At 34.0% G+C, this 14,395-nt stretch overlaps 1 protein-coding gene across 3 annotated transcripts; it reads left to right on the top strand.

Annotated features, from left to right (window-relative positions):
• Nucleotides 1–859: 859 nt before the first annotated feature.
• Nucleotides 860–11,622, top strand: LOC123899889 (probable protein arginine N-methyltransferase 6.1). 3 transcript variants are annotated; one of them, XM_045951144.1, is made up of 12 exons: nt 860–1,595; nt 3,056–3,121; nt 3,197–3,265; nt 3,342–3,443; nt 4,469–4,537; nt 4,608–4,685; nt 8,544–8,622; nt 8,717–8,811; nt 9,489–9,573; nt 9,650–9,792; nt 11,113–11,231; nt 11,308–11,622. In XM_045951144.1, the coding sequence occupies exons 1-12, from the start codon at nt 1,143–1,145 to the stop codon at nt 11,345–11,347; spliced, it is 1,398 nt and encodes a 465-aa protein (XP_045807100.1). In that variant the 5' UTR covers nt 860–1,142; the 3' UTR covers nt 11,348–11,622. The 3 variants fall into 3 exon arrangements, with proteins under 3 accessions (XP_045807100.1, XP_045807101.1, XP_045807099.1); XM_045951145.1 differs by having other exon boundaries at nt 924–1,595; nt 11,373–11,622; XM_045951143.1 differs by having other exon boundaries at nt 924–1,595; nt 3,056–3,265.
• Nucleotides 11,623–14,395: the final 2,773 nt, after the last annotated feature.

Raw genomic sequence — 14,395 nt, 5'->3', positions numbered from 1 at the left:
TGACGTTGGGAAGCCACGAACGCACGTTTCACCGTCTCAAACACGATTTCAATCTTCTGCAACATGGTTGGAAAAAAGAACGAAAATCGATTTTGCCTCCCAAACTTGATTCTGGCCAAAGCTACAAATCGGAGCTTTTACGTTTAGTAAAATCTATTTTGCAATTTAAATGATGTGGGCCCTGTACTATCTTTAATTTTCCCCTGTTACCCTCAACCCTTTTGCAATGATGGCGGTGGTTTTCTGGTTTCTCGTTGAAGAAGATAATTGTTGCTGACTTGCCGCTTTGTGTCTTTGCCTTTAGCTATGGGCCTTTTTTTTTAACAGCTATGGCCCATTAAAGTTGATTTAATTTTTTTTTTGTTCTTATGATATTTGATGTTAAAAACTTAAACTAATCAGTATATTTTATGTGTTTTTCACACAAATGTTTTCTTTTTATCTTTACACAATTTTTTTTATTAAATTTAAATTTAATTAAAAAATATAAAGGATAGAGGGTCAATTTCAACAAAAATAAGAGAAAAGCATGATATATATATATATATATATATATATATATATATATATATATATATATATATATATATATATATATATATATATATATATTTGAGACCTTTTTGGTAATTTACACCTTTAAAAGTAATTTTGATTCCAATTACCCAAACAACATAAATATTGAGAATCACTTTTACATTAATGTATCAAAACATAAATCAATTATGTTCAACTCACTTTTTATCAAAATCAATTTTGTTAAACTCAATTTTGTCGGAATCAATTGGTAGCCCCGAAACCAAACACATACTACATAAGTGCTCTAAAATTAAAATACAGACATAATAAGTTTTTGTTCGCACGTGCGAAAGTAGAATAAGAATAAGAATGTTACTCCGTAAACCTTTGCCTAATAAAGTAACTAACTAACTAAAGCACGCAGAAAACATTCATTCACACACACGGACACACACACAATGCACGCATTTAAACATCCATGTGATTTGGTTACTGTAAGAGTATTGTACTGTCCAAACCTCCCCCACTGAGACTAAAAATATTCTCCAAATCAAATTGTTGTTGGTTTCATAACCGCTCTCTCAACGCTTTCTTGTTCAACTCTGTCCCAAGCAAGCACGAAAATGGAAAACGAAGGTAACAACGATGGCAGTGAAAATCCAGTTGCAATCACCGGAAGTGGAATCGATACCGACGGCGGTGAAAGTTTGCAGATCGGAAGTGAAATCGATACCAACGGCGGTGAAAGTGAAGAAAAACAGATCGGAAGTGAAATCGATACCAACTACGGCGGTGAAAGTCAGCAGATCGGAAGTGAAATCGATACCAACGCCGGTGAAAGTAAGGAAGAACAGATCGGAAGTGAAATCGACGGCGGTGAACGTGAGGAAGTACAGACCGTAAGTGAAACCGATGCCGACTTCCGCAAGATGTTTGGAATTTCTATTCCTCGTCAAAACATCGTCGTCGAGAATGAAGAAGCAAAGGCTGATATCATTCGTCGTCGTCGTAAGGACTGCGACAAAGGATTCTTCTCAAACTATGACGATGTCACTGTGCATCGGAATATGATACAGGTAGGTTTGTTTCGATTATCTTTCTTCTTCCTCTGCGTTTCATTTGTTGTTTCATAATTATGAATCTCGGACACATGCTATCGACTTGTGTGATTAAATTGTTGTGTGTGTGTGTGGATTTGATGAATGCGTTTATCTTTCTCGTTCTGCTTTTTATTTGTTGTTTTATAACCATGAATCCCGGACACATGCTATCGACAGGCCGTTCTTTGTTGTTTTATTGTGAGTGATTAAATTGTTGTGTGTGTGGACTTGATGAATGAGTTTATCTTTCTTGTTCTGCGTTTCATTTGTTTGTTTTATAATTATGAATCTCGGACACATGCTATCGACAGGTTTGTTGTTTTCTTTGTGTGATTAAATTGTTCTGTGCCTGGACTTGATTGAATGAGTGTGAAAACAACAGGTATTGATTGTTGAATGTGTGAAAACAGTCTTACAATCAGGTATTCAACAATCATTTGTTGTTTTATAATTATGAATCTCGGACACATACTGAAAATCTGACCCTGAGAAACTTACATAACACAGTAAATTGTTGTGTGTGTATATTGATGAATGAGTGTGAAAACAACAGGTATTGATTGTTGAATGTGTGAAAACGAGTCTTACAATCAGGTATTCAACAATCATTTGTTGTTTTATAATTATGAATCTCGGACACATACTGAAAATCTGACCCTGAGAAACTTACATAACACAGTAAATTGTTGTGTGTGTATATTGATGAATGAGTGTGAAAACAACAGGTATTGATTGTTGAATGTGTGAAAACGAGTCTTACAATCAGGTATTCAACAATCATTTGTTGTTTTATAATTATGAATCTCGGACACATACTGAAAATCTGACCCTGAGAAACTTACATAACACAGTAAATTGTTGTGTGTGTATATTGATGAATGAGTGTGAAAACAACAGCTATTGATTGTTGAATGTGTGAAAACGAGTCTTACGATCAGGTATTGATTGTTGAATGAGTGATTAAATTTACTGTGGACTTTGTATTGATGAATGAGTGATTATATTCTTGTGAGCGATTAAATTGTTGTTGTTTACTGTTTGCTGTGTGACTTGTGGATTTGTGATTGTATTCAGGTATGTTGTTTATAATTCTATTTGTTTGAATGGCAAAAATGAAAAGATGGAATCTAACAACCATATATTCCTAATTATTATTACTAGTCGGTCATAAGGCTCTAACTAGCTTTCCCATAACAACTTCATTCTTCTAGAAGCTATAATCCTTGAGATATTTTGGTGTAATAATCTTTTTCTCTTAGGCCTTATGCTTGTGTTGGGTCATGCTAGCAGTGTTTAAGGGTTTGTTTGATTACATATGATTTTAATCGCCGTTGTCATTTGTCTATCTACCCCAAAAAAATAAGTGTTTTTCATGTGCGTTGAGTAGAGATTGAGTTTTATTAATAAAATTGTAGTGGTAAAATCTTATTATACAGGACACTCATCGGATGGAGGCCTATAACTCGGCAGTGCTTTTTTATAAGGATCGCATAGAAGGGAAAGTAAGTTTCAAAATATGCTTGTTGCTAAAAACTTTTAATATTTATTTTTGTCTCATTTTTTCTCTTTTTGTTCAGGTTATTGTTGATGTTGGCTGCGGCACTGGTATTTTATCCATTTTCTGTGCAAAGGCTGGAGCTAGGAAGGTATGAATGTCTTATAAAAAAAGTGTAGGATTCTTTTGATGATTTCGTTTTGATAATTGATTCTCATAATTTTCAGGTTTACGCCATTGAGGCGTCTCAGATGGCTTTACATGCTAAGAGCATTATAGAGGCCAACGGATTATCGCATATCATAAATGTGCTGCATACTACCGTTGAGGTATATTATTTTCCATGTCCCTCTGTTTTTAATGAATTTTGTATTTTATAACTACTACTAACTAGTAACTAAATCATGCATATGTACTTTGTTAAAATTGTGACATTTTTGTTTTGATAGTTTTTTTGTGGTTATAACATATAATTTACTCATGTTAATGAGTTTTTATGTTTTGCCTTCTTAAATGTTGGTTTCAAATTTTATATTTTATTAATGGAGCTTTAGCATCTAGACTGTGTTATGTAAGTTTCTCAGGGTCAGATTTTCAGTATGAATACTTTTAGATGCATTTGTGTTGCTGATAGTTGTATGTAAATTAGAAGAATAAAATTTATATTAACGCTAAATACTTTTTTTTTGGTACATTGAAAGCTAAATACTTCATTTGTTGAGGGCATGTATTTTGGTGAATAAAGGCAAAAGAGAGAGAATCTTGAAAATAATATGCTGTCATTTTTTGGATGGTGTGAAGAAGATGTACCGTATTTTTTTAATACAGCACTGAAGCTAAAATGTAACTTGACTTCAATTTTTTTGTAAGTGCTATTAAAATTAGAGATACACTCAACTTAATTTGCTAAGATTTACTTACTGTTTCTACTTATCTTTATTGAATTGATCTAAAACTTTCTAGAAAATTGCTTACACCATGCAGCCCAAACAAATAGGTTGAAAGGCCTTGGCAATTTTGTATATCTTTTATTAAATAATAAAAGGACAATTTGGACATAATCAACTATATGCAAGTTTTGTCCTTATATAATTGTGAAGTGTTGTGGCATACAATGTCCTAAATTAAACGTTACAAATCTATAATTTACAATAAACTTAAAATGTTGATCAGCATATATACTAGATTAAGGTCTAACATCAATCCTTTAAAAAGGTCTTTTTTATTTAAATAGTTGTAAATATCTCATACTTAAACTGTCTTTTTTATTCAAGCATATATACTAGATTAAGGTCTTTTTTATTTAAAAAAGTGCAAGTATTGCTTGGGATTAATTGAAGAATTATTTATGTAGGATGCAACAATAGCTGAGGAAGTTGATGTCATCATATCTGAGTGGATGGGCCACATGCTCTTCCAAGAGGTATCTATTAAAATTTATCATTGAAGATTGAACGGAAATTTTAAAATTAACTATGTTTTTTTTGTGATAGAACATGCTCCCGTCGGTCATTTCAGCCAGAGATCGTTGGCTTGCAGTTGGAGGATTAGTGCTTCCTACCTCTGCAACGGTAAACTCGTTAAATTTTTGGCTAAATTACATATTTAGACCCTTAATTTATTTTATGTTTTCATTTTGGTCCCATAAGTTTATTTCTGTTGGTTAAATTGGTCCTTTTCTGTTAGTTTCTAGCAAAAACGTTAACTTGTACCAGAGTTGCATTTAGGAGTTATGATGGGATTCAGTTTCTAAGATAAAATAATAATGGTAAAATTGATGGAACAGTGTAATTGTATTAATGGAATAAGAAAGCAGTTACAAAGATAGTAAGTAATAACAAGAAAATAACAGAATGAAAGGATAACAAATTGATAGCAAGCTAAGCTACCAATCCCCAAAGCAACAATGTGATCCCATAGTTTCTAACTGAATTTCTTCCTAAATTATTCCTTCTGCATAGCACTCCTTATATAGTGGAGTAAGTCCTCATGCTCGCTATGCACTCATGCCACCTCATCGTTCCTTTCATTTCCTTTTCCTACACCTTAGTTTTGGGCCAAAGTCAAGGCCCACTTTCACATTCAAGTCTCTATCAATACCCACCCCTTCCAACAACCTTGTCCTCAAGGTTGAATTTTTGCATCCATCCAACTTGCCTCTATCAAATACAAAGTTGAACCATCTATGAAAAATAAGTAAGTCACCCAAACAATAGTCATTAGTTGTAGTTGCAATAAGAAAATTGAGTTCTCCTGGATCCCATTGTATGAATGCATGTCTACACAAAATTCCCAAGGCAAACCCAGTCTTCATTCCCTCCAAATTCCAAGATTGCATAAGCATTTCGATGAAAGTAGTTGACAACAAACCATTTCTACCAATCAAAGAACTCCATGAACACACATTTACCTCCTTTCCATTTGACAACCTCAGACTCCCAAAACATCGGCCAAATATGTCATCATTCCACGCTATAGCTACCATAATGTGTGTCTTTTCTGAATGGTTTTGACCATAAGCCACTATAAAAACATTACATCTATCCAAACTTGGCTGCACCATGTAATGAATTATAATAGCTACCCTTGTATATTTTTCCAATTCTTGTTCATGATCAGACACCTTCATATACATGGGCAGAAATGTTGTCTTGAAATTTCAATTTCCATGCCCAACTCCAACAATAAGTTCTCCCACTATTTCATAAACTCCCCTAAAATTTTTCTTTGAAATTCCATCAGAATCCTTGACAGAAAGGACAAGGTAAATTATTTTTTCACTTGAATGCTCACCAAGTATTTTGTAGAAACTTTTATTCCATCCTGATTGACTCTTAAGCCACTCATATAACACATCACTTGTTTTCTTTGGAATTAAATCACTCTGTAAGCAGTAAATCATGTTACTCCACCCTTGAAATTCAAACAACTTTTTATTATCTTGCATTGAGCCCAATAAAATTAGATTAGGAATTATGCTAACTGAACCCCCCTTTTCTTGAATCCAGGTGTTGTCATAAAAAGGATTCAACTCTTGTGTTTCTACTCTGCCACAATTCTTAAATCTTTTCATTAATAAACTGTCATTTTTTTGGGCCTGACTTGTTGGCTTATAAATTTGGCCAAACGCACAATGCATTGTGTATGCATAACACTTAACAGATGATAATGAGTGTCCATTGGATGACTCATGAAAGAGAAAAGAGGATGTGTGCTGACCTGATGATGACACGTGTAACCCACTGTTACTGTGCAAAATGAATGGTACAGATTTTTGCATTTGTCTCATTGGGTTTAGGAAGATACCAAACTCAGTAAGTAACTGTTTCACCTCTAAAGCTTCTAGAATTACCCCTCCTTTCAAAATTGTCGATTTTACCCTTGGATTTTCTAGATCTTTCTCTTTGCCGGAAATGATGAAATTTTTATCTTCGCCGGAAACGATGAAACGCTTCCAACTAGGTTCAGTGCCAGGCGGTTTTGGCTCAGGTGTAACCTCTGCAAGTCAGCCGGAATCCGGCGGCTTGGGTCGTGGTCGAACGGAAGTTGGACCTCTTGCGACTTGGGTCACTACAGTTGCCATTTGAAGAACGTCGTTCGCCGGTGGTTTTCGCCGTGAACGGACTTTCGCAGGTTGATCAAAGCCCGATGAATCAACCTCCATGTCCGGTGGTTTCGACGGTGGTCGTAAGTCCACGCGATATGCACGTTGTCCCTCAACCTTCATGTTTGGTGACTTCCTCTTCTCCGACTTTCCCGATTCGATGCACAGATTGAAATCCTTTCTGTTACCCTTAGGTGCCTCGTTCAATTTCAATATTGAATTATCTTCGATATTTGGCTCACTGTGATTCTCTTCTATCACCTCAACCACTCTCGTGTGATTCTTCTTGATTGCTGTTGTCACCGTAGTTGTTGCCGGAAACTTTCAATCTAATTGCTTCGATGACTTCTTCAGCGATCCATAATCCATCTTTGAATCATCACCAATTTCTGGTTTCACCTTCTGAATCTCTTCATTCCACGGAAGTGACTTCCTCCGTCCGATCTGTTCACTCATCACGAGAATCTGTTGATACATTTGCTTTGATAGCAATTGCATCGATGCATTTGTCTCTATCATCTTCTTTACCAACAAGTCAATACTATGCCCCAGCGTCGGTTGTCGCATCTATGGTGAATCTGGTATAGGGTGATTTTGATCTGGCAGGTCGGACCAATTGATGGGATTTAATTTCTAAGATCAAATAATAATGATGAAATTGATGGAACAGTGTAATTGTATTAATGGAATAAGAAAGCAGTTACAAAGGTAGTAAGTAATAGCAAGCAAATAACAGAATGAAAGGATAACAAATTGATAGCAATCTACCAATCCCCAAAGCAAAAATGTGCCCCCAAATCACTCAAGAGTGATCCCATAGTTTCTAACTGATTTTCTTCCTAAATTATTCCTTCTACATAGCACTCCTTATATAGTGGAGTAAGTCCTCATGCTCTCTATGCACTCATGCCACCTCATCGTCCCTTTGATTTCCTTTTCCTACACCTTAGTTTTGGGCCAAAGTCAAGGCCCACTTTCACATTCAAGTCTCTATCAAGTTAGCTGAACATTTTAAATCTCTTTCTCTTTTTCTCTAAAATTAGGATTCTTGAACTTCTTTGATAGAAACATGGATCAAGAGGTGGGCTTTGACATTAGGCCCAAACCAACAAGAGAAAGAGGGGATGTGAGAATTAGTGCTATCCTAAATTCTGCGTATTCTTTTAACCCACACCATATGCCCAAACCAATATGTGGCCTGAGCAAAGTCATTTGTATCCTCCTTCTCTCTGCATCCACTCTCGCATATCCACCCTTATCCTAAATTATGTGCACTTTCTATGTTTCATTAACCATAATATACATATACCTATCGTTCTTCATCTCTTTCATTTTCTTTTTTGATATATAGCACCACAAGCTTAAAAGAATTTGCTAGTGCACAAAAAATTTAACTCAGTGATATGAATTTTGAGTAGATATACAGTACCTTAAAAAAGGGTTGACTTTCACACCAATTTGGGTTCAAGAAGCATCCAAAATTGTTTCCTGAATTTTAGAAGAGTATTCCTAAGATCATCACCATAAATATTGATTCCTGAAAATGTAATTGCATTTATTGCATAACTTTCCCTCCCTCTAATTTTTTTTCAACAATGTCAGAGAGGCAAAACACCTCCTCCTTCTCTTTGGGGTTTCATCACAAATAGTTGTTGTAAGTTGAAGGAGGGATTTAATTTTGAAATGAAGATGAATTAATAAGTTAAGGGATCAAAATGAAAACACAAAATAAGTTAAGGGACCGAATGTATAATTTGGCCTAAATTTTTTTATATTATGTCTTTGTTTAATCTTGAGATTTTTTTCAAAATAATTTATTTTGCAGTTGTATATGGCTCCTTTTTCTGATTCCCAGAGATATCACCAGAAGATTGGCTTCTGGTCTGATGTTGATGGCATAGATAGTAAGTACAACTATTTAACTAATTTTGACAATACTCTATTTATTTAAAAGGTTTGAAATTGTTATTAATTTATTATTCTTATTGTTTTTTGCAGTGTCTGTTTTAATTCCACCGACCACGTCTGTTGTTTGTCGATTTCCATCAGTAGAGACAGTTGAGCATGACTGTCTTTTGGCAGAGCCTCATCAGGTTAGATGTTAGTTTTGAAAGTAGTGTTGTATGTTTTTGTTTATTTTCTTCAGCTGATATGCTTGCTTTAAAAGTATTATTGATATTAAAATTTTATGACCTGATCATTGTCATTATTATATGACACGGTAAATAATAATTATGCGTGAGATGTTAGTTTTGAAAGTAGTGTATTACGGATCAACATCAGGCCTAAGAACTAAGGAAAGATGGTGGGCCCAAAAGGAATATCAGAGAGCCCATTTGGATGAGGGACTTTTATGGGGCCAAGAAGAAATTAGTTAGCTAATACCTTAGAAGGATCTAGAGGATCCGATGCTCTTTCATTTGTTTTATTCTAGTCATGCTTATCCTTGTAGTGATTCTTCTGACCACTAGGGAGGAATTGAGTCTTACCTTAGGACAGCTCACAGTACTACTACATAGTACTATATATGTAATGGAATTGAGCACTCAAAATATAGAGAATATTCAGAACTTTTATCTTTTTGTTTAGGAGGCACTCCCCTCGAAGGAGATTTATTTCTTTTGTGCATTGCTCAACCTTTCAATGGTGCTCTCATTGCCATGTCCTCTCCTTCCACCCCACCACCTTCCATTGAAGAAACTCTCCAACAAATTCTTCAAAACCAACAAACTTTTCACCAAATTATTTATGTATTTATTTTATATTGCAGGTGATAATGGTCGACATGTATTCCATTACCAGTTCTGATGTTGATCTTATCACCACATCATTTAGGTTCCATTCACGGAGGAGCGGTAATTATGCCAAATTTCTTTTGCTTATTTCTTTTATTTCGAGACTTTTCTCATGGTATTTATTTATGTTTTCCAGCACTACTACACGGTTTCGTGCTATGGTTCGTAGCTGATTTTTCTGATGAGGCCGTTCATCATGATGAACGGGATTCTATAGAGGTTGAGTCTGCTCCAGCACTATCTACCGCTCCTGATGCACCCTCGACACACTGGGAGCAGGTGCTAATTTTTATTTTAGATTTTTATGCTATAAGAAAATTACTTAAAGTGATGCACCCTTTATGTGTTAAAAAAAACTTGCTAGCTATGTGATGGAGACTTAGTCGTCATATGACTATGTATGAACCATAAATTCCTTTTCTTTAGTTTGGAATTGATTTTTCTTCGGTCAAATTGGTTAGTAAATTCTTTGAGTCTTTTTGACCCAAAGTGCTTCTTCCAAACAGGCTAAAGAATGTATGAGTTCAAGTGTATTCCAACACCTTAAAAGGTGTGAAAGAATCTTGCAAGGTTAACCCTTAAAGAATAATGATTTCTCTAACTGAGATAGTCATCGACTATCAAAAGTATCTCATCATTATGCTTGATCTAAATTGTCATGCACTTTCCCACGGATTTGGATCCTCTCCAATTTTTTCTCTCCAATTATTTTTATGTGTCTTTCTCTCTCATCATTTATTCTCTCTCATCATTACTTGTTTATTTTTTATTATTAATTTCTCTCTCTTCACATGAGAGAGAAAGACACATAAAAATAATTGGAGAGAAAAAATTGGAGAGGATCCAAATCCCTTTCCCACATATTATTTTTGAGTCACTTTTCTCACAAGTTCAGGAGTTCAGATTCTTAGGAAGCCCTAGGTTAGAAAAGTAGTGTGGTCTTACTACCTCTCTTATTGCCATATACCTCCATTTAGGAAGGTCTTCCCTTGTTAGTTAAGTCTCCGTACTACATCTATTTTATTATTCTTATATTGGGAAATTCCAATTTTAATGTTTTTTCTCTTTCATACCATGAATCAGCGACTTGTCTCGTTTAAAGATTTTAATATTTTATTATTCTTATTCTTATAAAAATTTTAAAATCCTATTTGTGACTGTTAAGCAGGTTTTCTTTAACTTAAATAATATATTGAGTCTTTCCTTTAAGTTTAAAGTTTTAAACACCTAAAGGTAGTGCAATAATTAACATGAGCTGTCTTTTGACAAAAATTGAATATTAATCTATGTGTAAATGTTAACTTAACTATGCTTTATTTATGGTGTTTGACATAAAAAAAGAAGTGTTTTAATGTGTTGCTGCATGTAAGTTTGTTGTTGTACTATTCAGAAAAACATTTTGTTTGTGAACTAAGATATGCACCTTGTGGCAATTTAAGACCAGTTTAGTGAAAGAGCACAACATAAAGGAACTATATTAAAAGGAAGCCCTTTAAAACCATTATAGGAAATTAAGTCGACTGAATAATGTCTTGATTACCTTGATATATGTAATAACTTATTAATATATGTATTTGGTTTAACTATTGTATTTTGCAGACTTTGTTAAACTGTCCTGATCCACTCCATGTAGAAGAAGATCAGGTGATCGAAGGAATTTTAACTATAAAAATTGACGAATCCGATCACCGACTTCTCAGAATTTGTCTGAATTATGGGTGAGTACCTGTTACTAGCTTCAATCTATGGTTAAGTTATATTTTAACCATATTTTGACAACATGATTGATTGCAGGTTGGATGGTGAATTGATTGAGCTTGAGACACAATTCTGATTCAACATGTTTGTGATTTGTAAAGGAGAACAGGTTGGTAATGGTTTGACAACATGATGTAGGAAAGATTTGACAGTCACAGCTTACAGGAAGCTCACTTTATGATGGCTTTGACCCAACAAACATACATTAACTTGTCAATATCTAGAAGTTGAATATCTGATGGTTTACAACTTATAGCTCATTTTAACTTTCTGATGGCTTTGTGTTTAAGGATTTTGACGATTTTAAATACTAGTGGTATGTAGTTGATGAAAAGAGATCTTTGTTCTCCACCATGCATGCATGCCTTCAGAAAGCTAGAATCCTACATGTTGACTGCATTTACATTCTTTCAATATTCCAATGCACAACATAAATTCCTTTGAAAGTTAAAACCAACTTGTTGTGCATAATAATAAAACAGTATCATTCTTCCGTTGAAAGTTACAAAACAGTAGCGTGAGCTTTTCACAAAACAAACATTTAAGTATGTCTTGCACATGATGTCCTCATCATCCTCAAATTTTGATTGTTTCCTTTTCATTTACCATTTTCTATTCCATATCACTGTCTTCTTTTTTCTTTAACTTAGCCCTTATATATTGCACAAAGAGGTGGAAATAGGTTAGGCCAAGTTAGGCTTTGCGAAGCTTGAGTCCCGTATGTCAAAAAATTAAAGGTCCGAGTCTGGTCTATGGTCCATCATAGGCTTATTTTTTAGGCCTGAGCTTGGCCTTTTGAAAGTCTGACATTACCTATTAACTTGTTGAAAAACATATTTCACATAAACATATTTAAATAAATAATTATATTTATTTTAAATAAATTAATGAACAAATAAATCAATGAGATTAAATTTCTTTTTGATATTTAACATGATATTTTAGAAAATTTGACTGTACAAGACATCATATTTCGATTCTAGTTTATAATGTATATATGTGAAAAGTTAATGTGGATTAATAAACTTGAATTACTGAAAAAGTTAATAGATTTATAATTTAATCAAAGTACAAAGTTTAATATATAATAACAATATATGTAAAAATATTATTCATATTTACTTAAATAGACTAGTCTAATAGGTTTAAAAGGTTTTTTTTATTGGTCTGAAGTATGGTCTTTTTAGCTTAATAGGCTTATAAAAAAGTCTTGGAATAGGAATAAACTGACATAACCTAAGCCTACATAGGATAAGCCGTAGGTCAGCCTATTTCCACCTCTAATTTGCACGCTACCACCTACTTTTTAAATAATAAAAATTTAAGGTGATAGGATGATGCCTCAGTCCAAGGCAGAGAAGTCCTTAGGACTTAAATAGCGCTTACAAAGGTAATTAGATTTTACCTTCCTCCAAAGACACTAGCGGGGCTCGAATCCGGGATCACCTCGGATTTAAGACATGTCTTTTTACCATTGGACCAAGCCTTTGGAGGTACACTATCACCTACTTTACTTTAGATATAATTACACTTTTGGTCCTTATATTTATTTTATGTTTCAAATTGTCTTTTATGTTTTAAAAGTTTCAAGTTGATCTTCATCTTTTTTTCCGTTACATTAGTTAGTTCCTCCCGTCAAATTTTTTACTAACACGGTTAGTTTTTAACACGTGGCCGACGAAACCCACACATGGACAGGTCTTTTTTATCCAATCATGTTCCATGTCATTTTCTTTTAATTAAAAAAACAAAATAAAAATATTTTTAAAAAAAAGAAAACAACTCAAAATCCCTTCCTCACCAAATCGAAAATTATAAGCCAAAATCTTAAATCTAAAAATACATTGAAACTCAAATTCCAAATCTAAAAACACTCAAATCTTAAACAAAACAAAGAAAAATATAATCTCAAATTCTACATCTTCAACAAAATCAACAGAAAGAAGTAAAATCAAAAGAAAACTCAGATCTGCATCCCTGAGCAGCAAAAACACGAATATGGTTTGATGACGAACACAAACTAAACGCGCCCTTGCTTATTGTTATTTCTGGGTTTTTCGTTTTTGGTTTTGTTTGCTGGGTTTTCATTTTTTTTGTTATTGGGTTTGTTGGTGTTTGGTTACACGAGAAAGAGAGTTTGAAGTAAACTAAGTTTGTAGTATGTTAATGTTGAGAGAATAATAGAAAAGGAAGAGGCTTTTCATTATTAATCAGAATAAAAACTGATAGATGTATTTTTATACAAGAGCAAGTACTCATGTATAAATACTCCTATGAACATAGAAAATAATTATAAACTACTAGTAACTGCATATTGACAGTTAACAAAACTGCTTATGTACATTAATATCTCCCCTCAAGTTGGACTATGGATTGAACATAGATTCAACTTGGATAAAAAATCAAAGAAAGTTGGATAATGTAAAGGCTTGGTGAACATGTCAGCTATTTGAGAACTGCTTGGTACAGGGAGTAAGTGTATGAGTTGTGATTGAATCTTCTCTCTAATAACATGGCAATCTAGCTCAATGTGCTTGCTTCTTTCATGAAATATGGGATTGTGAGCCAAGTAAATGGCAGACCTGCTATCACAAAAAACTGATGCAGGAGTTGAGAATTTTATCTTGAAATCATGAAATAAGTATTGTAACCATTGAATTTCACAAGTGAGGGAAGCGAGTGCCCTATATTCTGCTTCAGTGGATGAACGGGAAACAGTATTTTGCTTCTTTGATTTCCAGGAAATTAATGATGAACCAAGAAATACACAATAACCAGTTATTGATTTCCTAGTTTCTGGACATCTTGCCCAATCAGAATCTGCAAATCCAGTCAGTTTTAAAGAACTAGAAACTGGGAAAAATAAACCTTTTGCAGGGGCAGATTTAAGATACTTCAAAATTCTAGTAGCAGCTGTATAATGAGGAACCAAGGGTTTAGAAACAAATTGGCTCAAGTGTTGTACAGAAAATGAAATATCTGGTCTGGTATTTGTCAAATAAAGAAGCCTTCCTATAAGTCTTCTATAAGATGACGGATCTTCTAAAAGAGCACCATCAGTACTAGAAAGTTTGGTAGTGGGATTGAAAGGGATGTTAGATGGTTTTGTTGCCAAAAAACCAGT

The sequence above is a fragment of the Trifolium pratense genome, linkage group LG7, assembly GCF_020283565.1.
Source record: "Trifolium pratense cultivar HEN17-A07 linkage group LG7, ARS_RC_1.1, whole genome shotgun sequence".
NCBI lineage: Eukaryota > Viridiplantae > Streptophyta > Magnoliopsida > Fabales > Fabaceae > Trifolium > Trifolium pratense.
Note: the sequence above shows the minus strand (reverse complement) of the source record. Positions and strands in the feature narration are given on the sequence as shown.

Excerpts from the sequence above, each read along its gene's own strand:
- LOC123899889 (XM_045951143.1), top strand. The coding sequence starts at position 1,143 with ATGGAAAACGAAGGTAACAACGATGGCAGTGAAAATCCAGTTGCAATC. Across the intron at positions 4,538-4,607 it reads GCCACATGCTCTTCCAAGAG|AACATGCTCCCGTCGGTCAT; the intron begins GTATCTATTAAA and ends TTTTTGTGATAG. Across the intron at positions 8,623-8,716 it reads TGATGTTGATGGCATAGATA|TGTCTGTTTTAATTCCACCG; the intron begins GTAAGTACAACT and ends TGTTTTTTGCAG.